The sequence below is a fragment of the Sminthopsis crassicaudata genome, chromosome 6 (assembly GCF_048593235.1).
Source record: "Sminthopsis crassicaudata isolate SCR6 chromosome 6, ASM4859323v1, whole genome shotgun sequence".
NCBI lineage: Eukaryota > Metazoa > Chordata > Mammalia > Dasyuromorphia > Dasyuridae > Sminthopsis > Sminthopsis crassicaudata.
Window position 1 is genome coordinate 70,185,816 of NC_133622.1, and position 17,770 is coordinate 70,203,585.

Below are 17,770 nucleotides of genomic sequence, written 5' to 3' on the forward strand. Positions count from 1 at the left end.
TTCAGTGGGTGGATAGGGAGGCTAGAAAAAGGAAGAGAATTTGTAACTCAAAAATAAAAAAAAGAATACTAAAATAAATAAATAATGATTTTGGGAGAAATTTTAAACAAAAATAGCTTCTTTTATATAAGGAGGACATTTATTTTTATGAGCAGATAGAGAAGTAATAGTGATATTTGAAACAAAGAAGCAAAGAAAGGAGTGTCAATGAATAATTAAAAACAAAGAGAAAAGGGATAAACTTTTCTATAATTTCTATATGTATCTATAAATACATAGCTATAGATGCATATTCATATCTTCTATCCATCCATCTTCTCAAATATAGGTTGTACACTGGAAAGATTTGCAGATGCTGTTCTCCTTTTCTGTTCTTTGTATAGGGGAAAACTTATTTCTGCTGATGTTTGTTAAGTTAAATAATTAAAATGAGAGTAAAAAAGAAAATACCTCCTATTTGGTTTTCTGTTTTTATCTTCTATATCTCACTGGAGTTTAAGTCTATGGAGAACCACAGCTTTTTGTATTTGAAGCCCCAACCCTTAGCAAAGTGTTCTGCCTAAAAATATCTGCTGAATGTATAAAAAACATCCAGAGAACTAAGAAAACCTATAGGATTTAACAAGTCCAGATAGCCCAATAGACTACTTATAATGCTTTTCCACTTCTAATTCCCCTGAAGAATAAGTTGGAACAGGACAAATATGTTTCCTAGGATAGCTTCATTTTTCAGAGGGAGTTCAAGGAAGCAATGAGTGAGGATTCAGAGGTAATACTTTCTCATGTCAGCTCTGCCTGGCTTGATGTGTGACCTTGGATAAATTATTTAACCCCTCAATACCTGCTTCCTCATCTGTAAAATGAGCTTTATAACCCTGACTGGCTTCACAGAACTGTGGTGGAAAACAATTAATAAAACTGTTGACAGAGCATGCTGCAATATTGAGTTCTACATCAACAACAAACAGTCATGGGGAGAGTGGGGCTTCTCCCGGAAACAGCTGCAGGGATCAGAACTTGGCTTCACCTGGGTCAGGAAGCCCAGTTTCCCTAAGGTGGATCAGGGTTTTATCCAGATTATGTTCAGCATTCAGCAAATATGCATGTACACACACACACACACACACACACACACACACACACACACACACACACACACCCTCCTTAACTTCTTTGATTTAACAGAGAAGCCCGGCTAACTCTTACTTTCTAACACTGTCTTTCCTTTATGCTATGTTGACTACAGATTTTTTTGGATAAAAACTATAGCTCCAAGAAGAATTTCTATTTGAATAATATTTGGTAACCACAAACCTCAGAGTAAGAAGGTATTTAAAACATTTTTTAAAGATGAAGACTTTTATGACTTTGTCACCATATTACAATTTTCACTAGGTGTACAGCTTCCAAAGTTGTGAACTTCTTCCCATTAGATTTATTAAATCTGTACCTTGTATTAAAATTGTACCTTGGTCACATTTTAACCTGTTAAACCTGAGCAGTGCTTTTTAAAGTGCAACTTTCTGCTGATAATAAAGGTTAAATATGTGTGTGTATGTATGCAAGCATGTATGTCTGTGTTCTGTGAACCATAGTCCCAAAAAAGGAAATGATAAATTTTGCTACATTGCTGGTCTTGGAGTTCAAATCCAGCATCAGACACTCAGTATTTGTGTGACCTTGGGCAAGTCACTTAATATCCTATTTGCCTCAGTTTCCTCATCTGTAAAATGACCAGGAGAAGGAAATGGCAAATTTTTCTAGTATCTTCACTCAGAGACCACTATGACTGAAATAATAACAATAACAACATCCAGAAGGTGGCAACTAATCATTCTGTTGTATTCTGTCCTGGTAGAGAATAGGGATAGTGAAAGAAGACTAGAGAAAATACCAAAATATGAAATTATAATGTAGCAACTTTAGGATTTATGCAAGAAAAAAAAAACTTCCATGTGATTAGATCTATTCCAAAGAGGCACATTGGATTCCTCATGAAAAGTGTTCACTTTGTGGAGACGTCGATCAAAGCTTCTTAAACTGTGGGTTATAATCCCATATGGAGTCACTAACTGAATGTGGGGTTGCAAAATTATGATGTGTTATCAGAAAATGTTTAATTTTTTTTTTTACCTATACTTTTACATCCTTATAAATCTGGGGATGCCTAAAAATTTCTTGAGCAACAAGGAGTCTTGAGTGGAAAAAGTTGAAGAAGCCCTCCTCTAGATGACATTTTTGGTCATTTACAGATTGGACCAGATAATCTTTAAACTTCTAATTTACAGTCTTGGAGGGCAGACAAGACAGAGTGTGCTGCTAAGACAAATCTAAAATTATTGGGAAAGCTTAAAAGTGACAACTGGACATGACAACGGAAAGCCTAATCACTGCAGAGGAAAGACAAAACATTCCTCTTCCCATATTTAGAATCCTTGTGAGATAGAGGAATGGCGACTGACTGGGTCTCAGAAAATCTATGTTGTTTCCTTGCTCATGGCCTTGGGCTGCTGAGCTTTGTCAGAGAAAGCCATGGAAGTGAGCTGATTTCCTGCCATACTAATTTATGGTACACAACCCCAGCAGAGCCCTTGGTGCTGTTTGACAATCTGTCTAGTCTACTCAATGACTCTGTCTCCATCCCCCACAGTGACAGTTCTGTTCATATTCATTTCTCTTCACATTCCCCACCATCCATCTCACATCCACATGTAAGAACAAATGACCACTTCCCTCTCCCTCACTGAGGCCATACGGCCTCAACTCACCTCATCTACTCTCCTTAATTGCTTAAAACTTTTAAACACCACCTATTTTCTTCTTTCTCTTTTTATAGAAAAAATGAGATCCACTTTTCCTTGATTAATGTGAATTCCCTTTCACTACTGCCTCTATCATCCTTTCATTGTTTTCAGAAACTTCTGATTAATTATCATTTCCCACCTCCCGCCCCAATCACAATCCAAGAAGTTTAGTTTTTCCTTTTCCATTGGTTCCTTTTTCATCTTTCGGGAAATAAAGTCAGGACTTCCCAATTCTAAAACAAATACAAACACAAACACAAAAACAAACCCCCAGATGATATCTTTTCTTGTTCTTACTGCCAAGGTCTTTGAAAAGAAATTGTCTGTATTAAACAACTCTACTTTTCCACCATCCAATCAGAATATATGAACAATTAATTACTCCCTGTAAAAACCTCCAGTGAAGGGAAACCCACTACCTCCCAGACTTGCCCATTAGTTCTGCCTTCATAGAGCAAGCAGAATTTACCTGATTCTTCTTCTATAAGGGAATCCTTCAAATATCTTCGAACTGATATCATGCTCAACTAAGTCTTCTCTTCTCCAGGATAAACATTCCAAGTGTCTCCAAATTATCCCCACATGATATAGTTTTAAGCCTTGTGACCAACTTATTAAGCCTTCTCTGGGCACGATTTATCCGGCAAATATCCTTTGAAAGTATTCCAGAGTAATTCTTACCAAGGCAGAAGAAAGAAGCATTATCACTATTCTTCAATGTGGACCTTGTTTCTCTTGGTGACTCCTAAAATTCCTTCTGCTTTCTTTTTTTGGTTACAAAGGCATATATCAAACTTGTAGGTCACAAGAATATTCCATTATTTTTCAAATTGCTTTTGAGTTTCATCTCCTCAGTCTTGTATTTGCGAAGTTGCTTTTTTGAATCCAGGTGCAGGATTTTATATTTATTCTATCCAGTCACCCACCAGGACACTAGGGCCCGCCCAGCATGGGTATCTAGGTATATGCCCTATTGTAAGTCTCTTTTTCCCATCAGGAATAGTGACCTTTTGGGTTATAATGCCAAAATTCCTTCTTTCCTTACTCCTGCTCCATTCTAGATCTTACACTGGGTATAATAATATACACACATACATATAAAATATATTATATTTTAATGATGTAATATATGCATATAAGTATGTATATATATACATACATACACACACATATATATATACATACATACACACACACACACATATATATATATATATACATATATATATATATATATACATATATACATATAAATACAAACACACATAACTACTATAAGCTACTGGGCAGCATGGTATCATGGATAGTAGACCAACTCTGGATCTAGGAAAAACTGGTTCCAAGTTTTACCTCTGGGAATGTGGCACCTTTGGCAAATCATTTAAACTCTCAGTGTTCTGGGCAACTTTCTAAGACAACGGTTTGAAGACCATATTTTGATCTGTATTAGTAGAGGGAGTTGAATTATGTGGGATATTCCTGTCCTAATGATCCAGACCCAATCCCTTGCCTATAGTTACTGGAATAGGTATAGCAATCTATGGCCCAATGGTCCTAACTCACGATTTCTGTGACTGCCTAAACTAAAGACTTTCTTATGTTTTATATACCCCTATTTCAATGTGAGCTCCTATAGAACAGAGCCTGTTTATATCTCCTAAAATCTAGCACAGGACCTAGGCACATGGAAATAAATTCTCTCTCATTGATTATCTTATAAAAGGTCACTTTTATTAGGTTTAGCCCAAGCCTTTCAGCCTATCAAGGTCTCTCCAGTTTCCAAATCTACCATCCACCATACTATCTAGCTCTCTCAGTTTATGGTCAACTACAGAGGCAACAAGCATAATATATCTAAGTCTTTTTCTTCTCATGGTTTAACACTTGAATAGTATAATGCACCAATTTCTCAACATGTTTTCCTTTCTCTTCTTGTCTATTCTGCAATCAAATTTATCTTTCTTCTTTTTAAATCTGCTCATGATAGTTCTAGTCTCAATGGTCTACAGTTGCTTCTGAGTAAACTTTGCCTGGTTTTTAAAATCCCCTTCAACCTAAGGAATCCCTGTCTTTTTAGCTTTAGCTCAATACCTTCTTTTAACCTCTCTCTATATTGAGATAGCTTGGTGAAAAAAGTAGATAGAGCACTGCACTTGGATTCAATAAGATCTGATTATCACCAGGCTTTCTCAGCCTCAGTTTCCTTATCTGTAAATTGAAGATTTATAAATTGAGGTAGTAGCACCTACCTTGCAGGATTGTTGTAATGCTCAAATAAGATACATATGTAAAATACTCTGGAAATCTTAAAAACATTATGTAAATTAAAGAGAGACAGTTATTATTATAACTCATATGTAATATATATATATATATTTTACTTACATATAACTTAAATATTATACATAATATATAAATTTTATATTATAAAGGTGGGATATTTCTTTCCTCTTCTTTGTCTGTTTTTGTCCTTCTTTCCTTCTTTCCTTCCTTCCTTCTTTTTTGCTGAATTTATATATACATTTTAATACCTAACTCAAAAGTTACCTTTTCTGATCTCCTTTTACTTCAGACCTCACATAGCTCTTTACTTTGTACGTCTTTTGTTCTGTTAACATATGTTTTTTGGTTTTGTATACACACACACACAAATATTTGTTTCTTACTTCACTGTAAGTTCCATAAGCACAGATACCAAATGTCAGTTGACATGGACAGAGCAATAACACAAAATAGATGTCTAATAAACATTTGATGACAACTTAAAATTAATCTTGGTTCTTTCACTGGATCTACCTTGGAGAAGTAACCACTTTTCTGAATTCTGACTACTCAATTGTGAAATGAGTTCCTTTCCATACCTTTATTTAAATATGTAGGCGATACATCTCTTCATTTTTCTATCAAGTGTACTACTCTTAACTTTTCCATCCTCCTCCTACATTGGATATTTCCTCCCACTTTGGATATTTCCTCCTACTCTGCTTTCAGTTTCCTCTTTGTGTCTTTTCTTCTCTAGATTATAAACTCCTTGAGAACAAAGACTGTTTTTTCTTTTCATTTCTTTTTATCTCCAGTGGTTAGTACAGTGCCTGGTACATAATAGGCACTTACTAAATGCTTACTGACTAACCAGATCATATGTACAGAGCCTTCCAGCTCTGAGCCATATGAACTCTGTTATTTTCCAACATTAAATCTCTCCTTTAATTCTGTGTAAAACTTACATAATAACATTCATTAGCAAGCAAACAAATGCAAATTAAATGAAAGCTGATAGAGATGGTTTAAAATTGGAAAATCTAATTCTTTGGGATGCATTAAAAACTTGAAAAAATAAACAAACCCCACTGAAACTGTTTCCTGAAGAATTATTTCCAAACTGCAAATTAAAAAAGCAATATAAGAAAACAAATATCAAAACTCTCAGACTGATCATAGTTGAATGATATCTTTGATCCACAGACTTTCATCTTTTTTCTCAAATGAATTTTATAGTTCTGATCACCCATGGCAAAAACTTGAAAGGTAATTTAAAAAATACATAAAAAGAAATCTCCTCTGACTCAGTTATTATAAATACAGTCCACAGGACTTGGTAGTAAGGAAAGATGGTAGAGTTATAATGGATGAATTCTTTTGTAATTTTGTATTATTTTAAGGAGCCATGAATGTATTATTTAATGATGTCCAGATTTCTTTTGATAGTTTAAACCTGGTTTCTGAAAAGAGAATCATACATAGAATCATACGATCGCTATACTGGAATAGCTGGAATAGGGCCATCTGTTCCAACCTGAATTTAACTAAGCATAGCTCATATAAAAATACATGTAGCCCTTGCTTGAAACCATTAAGTGAAGTTTCAGTCTCCTAAGACCATCCTAATAGATGTTGGCACTATTCAAATTATTAGCAATTTCTAGCTTATATCCAACTTAAATCTCTCTCTCTCTCTCTCTCTCTCTCTCTCTCTCTCTGTATGTCTCTCTCTCTCTCTCTCTCTCTGTATGTGTCTCTCTCTCTCTCTCTCTCTGTATGTGTCTCTCTCTCTCTCTCTCTCTGTATGTCTCTCTCTCTCTCTCTCTCTCTCTCTCTCTCTCTCTCTCTCTCTCTCTCTGTCTCTCTGTCTCCTCTCTCTCTGTCTCTCTCTCTCTGTCTCCCTCTCTCTCTCTCTCTCTCTCTCTCTCTCTCTGTATGTGTGTGTGTCTCTCTCTCTCTCTCTCTCTCTCTCTCTCTCTCTCTCTCTCTCTCTCTCTCTCTCTCTGTCTCTCTGTCTCCTCTCTCTCTGTCTCTCTCTCTCTGTCTCCCTCTCTCTCTCTCTCTCTCTCTCTCTCTCTCTCTCTCTCTCTCTCTCTCTCTCTCTCTCTCTCTCTGTATGTGTCTCTCTTTCTCTCTCTCTCTGTATGTCTCTCTCTCTCTCTCTCTCTCTCTCTCTCTCTCTCTCTCTCTCTCTGTCTCTGTCTCTCACTCTGTCTCTCTGTCTCCTCTCTCTCTCTGTCTGTCTCCCTCTCTCTCTCTCTCTCTCTCTCTCTCTCTCTCTCTCTCTCTCTCTCTCTCTGTCTCTGTCTCTCACTCTGTCTCTCTGTCTCCTCTCTCTCTCTGTCTGTCTCCCTCTCTCTCTCTCTCCTCTCTCTCTCTCTCTCTCTCTCTCTCTCCATTACTCTTTGTCATATATTCAAAAACTAACTATAACTAGTTTAGACCCTCTTTTCCACTTCCACTATTAGTACCTTAAGTATTTAAAGATTCCCACCCCACAATATACTATTATTCTACCTCCCCTAAAATGTCTATCTTCTAGGATAACTATACTTAGGTTCCTCCTTTAATTTAAAAAAAAGAGAGTTTTATTTTTTGTTTTTGTTTTTTGCCAAGAATTTAACAACCATCAATAAATACCCATTATTGTACATTTAAAATCTCTTTTCCCCTTCCTTCCCCCTCCCCTCCCCTCCCCTCCTTTCTTCCTTCCTTCCTTCCTCTCTCTCCTCTCTCTCTCTCCCTCTCTCTCTCTCTCTCCTCTCTCTTCTCTCTCTCTCTCTCTCTCTCTCTCTCTCTCCTCTCTCTCTCTCTCTCTCTCTCTCTCTCTTCTCTCTCCTCTCTCTTCTCTCTCTCTCTTCTCTCTCTCTGTATATATATACACACACATACATCCATACATATATATATATATGTAATTTAAAATAGTAAACAAATATGATCCATTTTCCTGATTACATTTTCTTTGTTTTTCTTCTGTACACTTAAGAAAAAATTTACTACTACTTTTTAGGGGGGTTTTATCTATCACTGCCCCTCTAAACCTATTGCCCTCCTCTATTTCTTCCTTGTAATAAAGTCTGAAAAAAACTTCCTTGTCCTTTCAACTGATTTTCAAGTGGAATAGTCTCTCTCAATATCTCAGCATCCTGATTACCCTCCTTTACATTCACTTAAGCCACAAATGTGCAAGGTATATTATATTATTTTGTATTAAAATGGATGTACAATCACAAAATTTTATTTTTTAAAGGTTATTGACTCCTTAGTCATAAAGGACATTATTTTATTCATCTAACTAATGAAATTAAAACAACTCAAGTAATTATATAAAATCCATTCTGCAAAACAAAAGGAATATATCACATTATAAAGTTAAAACATAAAGCCACTTAAAAATATGTTGGGGCATATATGGTTATCAATGTCCTCTCAAAATTGTGATAGCCAGAACTAAACACATTAATATAGATGTGGTTTGATCAGGGCAATATATGGCAAGACTAATAGTTCCTTTTGTCTGGACATTTAGACTCATTACAATTAATTCACTAAGAAAGTTTTTTTCTATTATAGATCCTATATCTTTTTTTAGCATGAAGTGCACAAGTTTAGTCATTTCTCCTTTATATTCCTCAACACAAAATAATAATTTCACAAAGGTTAAAAAAAGTGACACAGGGAAGTTTGAAGAAGAAGATAGCCCCCAAAAAAGGGGAAAGGAGAAAGTTAAGGATTAGGGAAAACTGATATAGTTATATTACATTTGATTCTTGTCTTTGTGTCCTAAAATGGTACTTGTGTTGTACTTCTGCGTGATCCTATGATGTCAACAGTTCCAAGAAAGATGGTAAGTCTCTTAAAATTCTGTTACTCATACCTCTTATTCTTGCTCAACCATTTAACTTAGGAATCAAAAGCAAAAGATATAGCCCTAAATGACATCCAGATAGTTATATGAAAGAAAAGGATAACAATGAGAAAAAAAAACGCAAAATGTTTTTGTTGATGTTAATGTAATCTCTAGAGGAAATTTTTAATCTTTCAAGTGTTCATTAAGAAAATAAAGTAAAATTAGTGGCCTTTAGAATATAATCTTTTTCAAAAATATAGAGAATCACTGAATAAAAGTAGAAAAAATTTGACAACTAAAGCAGAAGTAGATAAAATATAAAATAAATATGATAAAGATAAGTAAATTTCGGGGGAAGACTAACAAAAATGAATACACCTTTGGCTAACTTTTTAAAAAGAAAAAATGTAAATCGTCCAAATAAAAGATGAACAAGGTAAATTCATAATAGAGCTAATTTACAAGTTATCAGAACCTACATTAGCCTGAAATACAGTTTGATAGAAATTATTTTCTATAAAAATATAAAGTACGCAGAATCTGAAATCTTAAATCACCCATAAAGGAAAAATGAACCATCCAAATTTGGGATTAGGGAACCAACTAGATAGTTTATAGGGTGAATTAAATTAGACATTTAAAATAATTAGTATCTATTATAAACAAATTGTCCTCAATAACTGATAAAATAATGATTAAAAATAATAAAACAATACTCTTTTTATGTGTCAAGGGACACATAATAGCTAAATCAGGGAAAATAAAGCAGAATAGGAGAATTAATGCCAATATCATTAATGCATATTAACATGAGGATTTTAAATAAAACTATACCATAAAGCATTTGGATACTAAAATCTCCAAAATAAAATGTTCACTGTGATAAAATTAGATTTAAACCATGGAAGCAAGGATAACAACATCAGGAGAAATTTTTTTTTAGCATAGTATTCACATTAAAACTAAAAACAATGAGGAAAAAACAGACATCTAGAGATTCAGAAAAGTTTATTTTAGTATAACATTAATTTGTGCTAAATTACTCAAAATATGCATATAAAGGCCATTTTAATATAAAATATATAAATACGTATAAATTATGGTACTAGATACAACAGTGAAACATGAGAAGCATTCACAATAAATATGAGTAAAATAAGACTATGCCAATTTGGCCCACTATTTGACAGTTATAGAAATGGTAGTAAAAACAATGAAAGAAATACATGAAAGGTATAACAATCAGAAAAGAGACAGAATGAGCCCTATTTGCAGATGGCATGCTGATTTATTTAGAAAATCTCAGAGAATTATCAAAGAAACTAAGTGAAATAATCATTTCAGTAAAGTGGCTGAATATAACCTAATTCTTTTTTTTTTTTTTTTTAATCATCACTTCAGTGTAACAATGGTAAAAAACAAGGAGGAAATAAAAGAAAGAGAAATCTGACTTAAAATATCTTCAAAATGAATAAAATACTGGAAGTCAACCTGTCAAGATGCACTTTAGAATTATGTGAATAGTATTACGAAATATCCCTATAAAGACATATAATTGGAGGCACAGCCATTACTTATGGTTGGGCAAAAACATATTGAGAAACAAAGAGGGTTGCATTAATGGAAATGAGGAACCCAGAGAAACATGAAAATAATTGCATGAATTGATGTAGAATGAAATAAGCTGAAGAGGAAAAAAAGAAATGCAAAGTGACTATAACAATATTACAAAAAGGATAAAAAATGTGCCTAAATGCTGTATAATTATAATGATCAAATTCTTATTTTCAGAAAAGAGATGAGATGTTATGGTCCACCTCTCTGCCATACTTTTAGAACTATAAGCCTTTTTAATATTCCCCAGTAAGAATGTGATCTCTGTGAAACCAGGCAAATCCTGTTTTTTCTCATGTAGCGTGATGTTTGGCACATAATAGGAACATAATATATATTATTCATTCATTCTTATAAAATGTTGCCTATGTTTACAGCCTCCTTCAATGGGTCAGTTTTAATTTAACTGTGTCCTTCCCTTCCTTCCTTCTTTCTTCCTTTCCTTTTTCTTTTCCTTTCTTTTTTTCTTTCCTCTTTTTTCCTTATCTTTGCTTTCCTTCCTTCCTTCCTTCCTTCCTTCCTTCTTTCCTTCCTCCCTCCCTTCCTTCCTTCCTTCCTTCCTTCCTTCCTTCCTTCCTTCCTTCTTCACTTCTTTCTTTTTCTCTAATAGGGAAAAGTAATATATTTGGAAGTGACTGGCACAAAAATAAAGAGAATGAATGAGACTGAAGATTCTGTGAATAAATGACAAATTAAGAGCTACTTTGAAGTACATCTTCTTTTAAATGCACATCTTTATGTTATGGTACAAAGGTTATTGCATTGGGCATCAGAGGACCTATGTTCAGATCACAAATGTTATTTTTTAGCTATCTGGTCATCTTGGATCAATGCAGTATTATTGTTTCTGTCTAATTTCCTCAGCTCAACAGTGAGGAGCTTACCTGACTGATCTTCCCAGTTTTAAATCCTGTGATCTATTCTTATGTTTAAAAAAAAAAAGATTTCTTATATCTTTGTAGAACCTTCTCACCTGCTACTTTGTCGTTATTTCCTTACAAAATTTGAGCACCTTGAGGGGAGGGGCTCTTCCAGCTACTTTGTCTATTCTTCCTGATGCCCATCACTGTGTTAGACCCCTGGGTATGTTGTAAATTCTGAAGGAATTGAATCCAAATCAGAGAGCTCTCTTTGTTTTTAGGAGACATAACAACCTTCATTGAAATGTTTATTCCAAAACTGCTCATAAAGTAGCTTCAGTCTCATTATCTGAACATTGCACACCTGTTAATAATCATCATCTACACCTTCAAAGTATATACTCAGATGTGTTAAAAGTCTCTGAAGAACTGATTTGTGTAGAAACAAAGTTGAAAGTGAAAGCTGGGAATACCTCTAAGTGTGGATATTATAGATAATGTAAACAGCAAAAACTCTCAGTGAAGTTAGAATATGAAATCCCAAAAACTCTCAGTGAAGTTAGAATATGAAGTCCCACCCCCTCTGCACTGTGGCAACCAAAGGAGGGGGAAGAATATTTAAACTGATGAGAAAATGAACATTGTTCCATCCATTTTCATTCTTTATTAGACTTGGAGACAAAGAAGTAGTCAAAGGTTTCCCACATGGTAAATTTCTTTTTGCTATTAAAAATTAATATTAAGTGTTGAGGGCAAATAGCCAATTATAATTAAAATCTAAATGCAAAGCATTCTAAGGCATCTGAGTGTATGAATAGGCAAGCATAGCTGCTCTAAAAGAAAGTTTTGTTTTGGGATTCAGTAAGTGCTAGAAGAAATTCCGAAAGGAAGTCACCTCAAATTCAGACTATTGAACTACCTTATGCTATTTTGTCAAAGAAACATCAATAGCAGTTCAAAAGGCCCTCAAAGTCATCTGGACCAGTAGCTTCATTGTCCTCCAAATCCATCCCACATTCCAAACTTTTCTCTTTTCTTTCTCAAGGGCACTATTATCTTTCCAATCACCCAGATTCACAACCTCAGCATTATCCCTGACAAGGCACTCTCCCTTATCTCATATATAAAAACAGTTATCGAATCTTGTCATTTCTCTCCAATATCACTCAAATCTGTCCCTTTTTTCCTACTGTGTCTACAGACCTATTTCAGGATTCCATCGCTCCTTGTCCGGACTATTGCAAAAGGCTCCTAATTGGTCTCCCTGCTTCAAGTCCCTTACATCTCCTCTCCATCCTTCACCCAAATGCCAAATTGATTTTCCAAAAGTGCAGGTTTGGCCATATCATTCCTCAACTCAATAAAGTCCAATAGCTCCCTAATGCCTTTAGGATCCAATATAAGCACTCCTTTTGGCTTTCTAATTTTATTATACATTATTCTTTTTCCTGCATCCTAATGTCCAGTCAAACTGACCTTCTTTCTGTTTCTCTCATGACACTCCATCTTCTGTCACTATACCTCATCTCTATCCTTTAGAATCTCTTATTTTCTTCAGAACTATATTTAAGCAACCCTTTTTTTTTACGTCAGGTCTTTCTCAGTCTCTCCAGTTTTCCTCCCCCTTGCCCTTCAAATTTATTTTACATATGCTTGTTTTTGTACAGTTTTTCTCTCTAGATATGATATAAACCCCCTCAAAAATGGGTATCGTTTGATTTGAGGCTTTTTATTCCCAGCACTTTGCATGGTGACTTTCACATAATGGGTGATAATAAATGTTTGATGACTAAGTTTGTTGCCTAAATGAATTCCAGTAGCAAGTGGAGAAACTAGCAGTCAAAACTCATATTATCATACTTTGAATTCAGTGTTTTGCCACTAAAAAACATTGCCTCGATCAATCAATCAACCTTTGTAAAGAGTCTATGTTCCATACTTTGTGCTAAGCACCTCACTGAAAAAAAAATTTGTATTCAATACTCAACTCTCTTTAGAGAGTTCTAAAGATTTTTCTACTTACAAGTTCCCATCCCCAAATATGCCCCCCTTATCTCAGCAGATGTCCTCCTTCTTAATTTACTGAGACTATCAAAATCACTATAGGAGCTTGCTAAATTCCTTTCTACTCCACACTTTAAAATTTCTTTGTTTCTACCTATATTTTTCTTCTTCCTTATAATCTCAGAAGAGGTTTTCTTCCTATTCATCAATTCTAACCTCCTGTGTTTGTGTTTTGATTCCATTCATCTTCTCTATTCATTTCCTTACCCTCATTTCTTATCATAAATCTTTAATTTATTATTCCTTCTCTTTAGACTTCAATTATTTCTCTCTCCTATGGCTCACTGTGCATGCTTTTCTGACAAATATATAATTTCTTCTATGCAAAGAAAACATTCCCATTACCCTTATGCATCTTGGAACTACCTCTATTCTATTGCTCAGAAGATGGAAAGGGTAGTTACCCCCTTTGAAAATGCCTGTAAAAGTAAGCCAACAGGCCTATTTCTTATTTTATTTGAGTGAAATTTTGGGGGAGTGTTGTTGCCTGTTTAGCAATCTTAAATTGTTTGACTTCCAAGGAGAGCATAAACCATAGGGTAAAAGTATAAACTTGGGAAAGATTATCTAAGGCCCTGTAGGAGACAGTGTAGACAGAATGGCACTATTACATCCATTGTTATCCTAGAATTTAATTTCTTTTTGAAGGGAGTCAATAGACTATTTATAGATTTTCTGTGTGTATTTATGAGCTTCTGTAAGATCGTTGAATCTTTGATTTTTCTGCAGTGTGAAATGAAGAATGTCCTTTATCAAATATATATTTGTTACCTTAAGTGCTTGGATGGCAGCTAGAGACCTTATCACTGGTGTTTGTGGAAACACAGACATGAATCTATTTGGAAATTTCCTAGAGTAAACTCCAAATGCTATCTTATAAACCAAAAGAAATTTCAACCCTTTGAAATCAACACCTAATAATAAATCTCATTTTTATGAGTCCTAGAGTGTTAGTGGAGGGTTAAATGGAAAATGAGGATTATACTTGTCTCACTAACTGCCTTATTGTGTTTAAGTGCTTTGTAAACTTTGAAGCAGTATGTAAATAGGAATTGTTAAAAATGTTTTGCTGGTGTTCTGAGAACTAAACAAGATTCCTCTTCCAGAAAGATTTGTTGATTCCCCTTGTTCTGAATAAATTTCCTCTTCACAATGACAAAATATTTTTTGTAAGCTCTTATTTGTGGATCACTTTGCCTTACATTTGATAAAGCAGATAATATCTGACATTTTTGCAGTTATTTAATGTTTGCATCTCATTTGACACTCATGATAACCCTCAAAGTAGCCCCCATTACTATGCCCATTAAATAGATGAAGAAATTGAGGATGAAAAAGGCTGAGGGACTTGTTCATAAAGAAACCCCCATATGATCACACAGAACGTATTACAAGTGAAATTAGAATCTAAAACTTCTCAAATTCATGTTCACAACACATTGTGTTTCTTAATCATAAACGGTGCTTCTTAAAACTATAGCAGGTCAATAAGATTTTGTTGACTGTAAAAACTTCTTCCCATGGGGAAAAAAAAAAGTTCAAGCTAAACAAAGACAGTACTTTATGATGATAAACAGATTGTAGCTTCAGCTTCTATTCTAAAACAACACATGCTTGCTGAACTTTATAAATGTCTAATTTCTTCTCCCTGGGTACATTTTCACATACAAGGACTTTCTACTGTATCTGGGTGAATTCCAAATCAATATTTGGCTCACTGCTGCTGAACTGCTTATAGCATTAGTTGCCATGTTATGGTAAGAAAAAAGCTGAATGATATCAAGATAAAGTGACTTTTTTTCCCTTCTTTTCACGGATTCATACATTTCATAACTCAGGAGAAATTTTAAGAGTTATTTAATCTCACCCTCCTATTGCCTCAACTCATTTTATAGATGAAAAGATTTGTCTCCAAAGTTATGCAATTAAAATGGATTAAATAAAATGGATTAAAATTAGATGTAGAAGAAATCCCAGGAGACATTTATTACAACATTTTCATTTATAAATAAGGTGAAGAAACTGAGGGAAATTCAGTGATTTGTATAAGGTGACAAATAAGAAGGGATATTTAAAATCTGAATCCAGATCTTCTAACTAAAACAATACAGGATTCTAATTCACTGAACTATAATGTGAACAAAAATAATAATTGCTCCATCAAATGGCATGGGGTGTTAGGGAGAGAAGGGTTGTATTTTACCTATTTTGTGCATTCCTTCATTTGCAACCTGATTGCATTTCTTTGGATTGCATCAGAATCTCCTAATCCTATGAGACTTCAATCCATCAACTTTGAAACTCCCACCACCTAAATATTCTAGGTCTTTGATGCTCGACCCTCCTTCTGACTGGAGAGGTTATGGAGAATGGTGGGAACTTTCTCTATGCTCTATATAAGGAGGATACCAAAAGCCACAATCTCCTCATTTCCCAGCCAGTTATGTTATTCTGGACTTCATTATGTCTTCCTAGTACCACCCCCTCCCCTTTTCAGCTTCTTTCTCCAGCTCACCTCCCTCAATGGGAGCAGGAACTGTCTTTTTTCTTTCTTAATAAATCTAGCATTTACACAGTGTCTGGCATATTTTTATTGTTGTTATTGAAACTGAGTCATTTCTGGTCTTATTTTGAACCCATTGGGGTTTTCCTTGGCAAAGAGATTAGAATTTCTGTTTACCATTTCCTTTTGTGGCTCATTTTTCATCTTACAGATCAGGAAACTGAGGCAAACAGGGTTAAATGACTTGTCCAGAGCCATATAGCTAGTATCTGAAACTAGATTTGAACCCTATTAAGAAAAGTCATCCTTGCTAGACCCAGCAATCTATGCATTGTACCACCTAGTTGCCCACCTGGAAGTAGTAAATACTTAGAAAATGTTTATTGACTTGTTAAGTTCTAAGCTTTGCGCACTTAAAGCAAGCCCCTCACATCATTATAGTTTTCATAATATGCTTGAAATGATATCAAATTTTGTAATGGCTTTAATTTTTAAGTGTCTTCATCCATCCCTATTATTTCATATACTATATATTTTCTTCCTATCCAAATTTATCCTTAGTGAATATTTATAGTTGGTTTACTACAGGTTAGAAACACTAACTGTATATGGGATATCTAATATAACTATTTAATACAAACACGTTTCTGATAAACTCTCATTTGGATTTATAGTTACTCCTTCTCTTTTACTTTTTATGTGTAGAAGAGCCACAATAAACATGCAAGATACGGTCAAGAAGATCTCCCAAAGAGGTCAGAATAACTTGACAAATCTTCCTATAAATCAGTAGCTCTGTCTCAGAAAGTCAATAAAGATAATGATCTTCTCTTCTACCCTCCCTCCCATTCTATGCTCTTTTTGTTCAAATACTCAAGAAGATGCATACTTACACTCAGGAGGCATTTTTTCAGTAAACAACTGGCAATATTCCTTGAGGAGTTCAAAGTTTTCCTGATTAATGCTTTCTTGCAGAGAGACATCTCCAAATCTTCAAAAAGAAGAATAATGAAGGCAATGAGAAAAAAAACAAAGTATGATTCTAAGACTTCCTAAGAAGGGAACCTCTCTTTTTTAAAGTATTCTCCAAACAACAGATACTTCAATTCACCCCAACTTTTCAATGTTTTTACAATCTTTAAATCTCCCCCACCCTTCCTTATAACCAGAAAGTATTTTCCTCTTAGGAAGAAAGAGCATTGGGTGTGAACTTCCTCATTTCCTTTTCCTCAGAATATCAGATATCTTGGATTGCCTTTTATTCTTTGTCTTCTGTGCTGGACTGTGAAGTCTCCCTAGAGTGCCTTGTCAAATGTCTGTGTTTTCCAATTTTAACACAAACTTGTTAATCAGTTCCTGATTGAACTCCCAGAAAATCCAGACTTTGCTTTTGCCATACCGTCCTATTTGATTTGAATCTCTGGATACCACAGGAATTCTATCATACCTTTGTGGACTCTGTGCATAGTTAATTTCCCCTAATTCGACCTAGAACTGTTTTTGTCCTTTTGATCCACTGATCCTTTGTGAAATATGATTTTGTGCTTTTGATTTAGGAATTTGAAAAACATTAACCAATCAATTAATTAATTAACCATTAAGACTTTTCTTTTCTTAAACATATTTTTCAGGGGGAAAAAAAAAAAAAAGTCCTGCAAGCTTTCGAAAGTCCTTATTTCCTTATATTAAGGAGTCCTCTTGCACTCTTCTTTCCCCTCAAATCAGTTTCCAATTTTTTAAAAGAAATAATATTTTATTGGGGGATTGGGAGAAGGAAGAGGGAAGGGTAGATTTATAAATGATTTTACAA

General features: G+C 34.5%; 1 protein-coding gene across 5 annotated transcripts in view; it reads right to left on the reverse strand.

Moving 5' to 3' along the window:
• The window catches only part of INPP4B (inositol polyphosphate-4-phosphatase type II B), a 910,680-nt gene that overhangs the window by 74,915 nt on the left and 817,995 nt on the right, over positions 1–17,770 (reverse strand). For all 5 annotated transcript variants that reach the window (XM_074275067.1, XM_074275068.1, XM_074275070.1 and 2 more), the window contains one exon: positions 16,854–16,951. In XM_074275067.1, the coding sequence (XP_074131168.1) occupies positions 16,854–16,951 (98 nt within the window). The remainder of the gene's footprint in view (positions 1–16,853; positions 16,952–17,770) is intronic.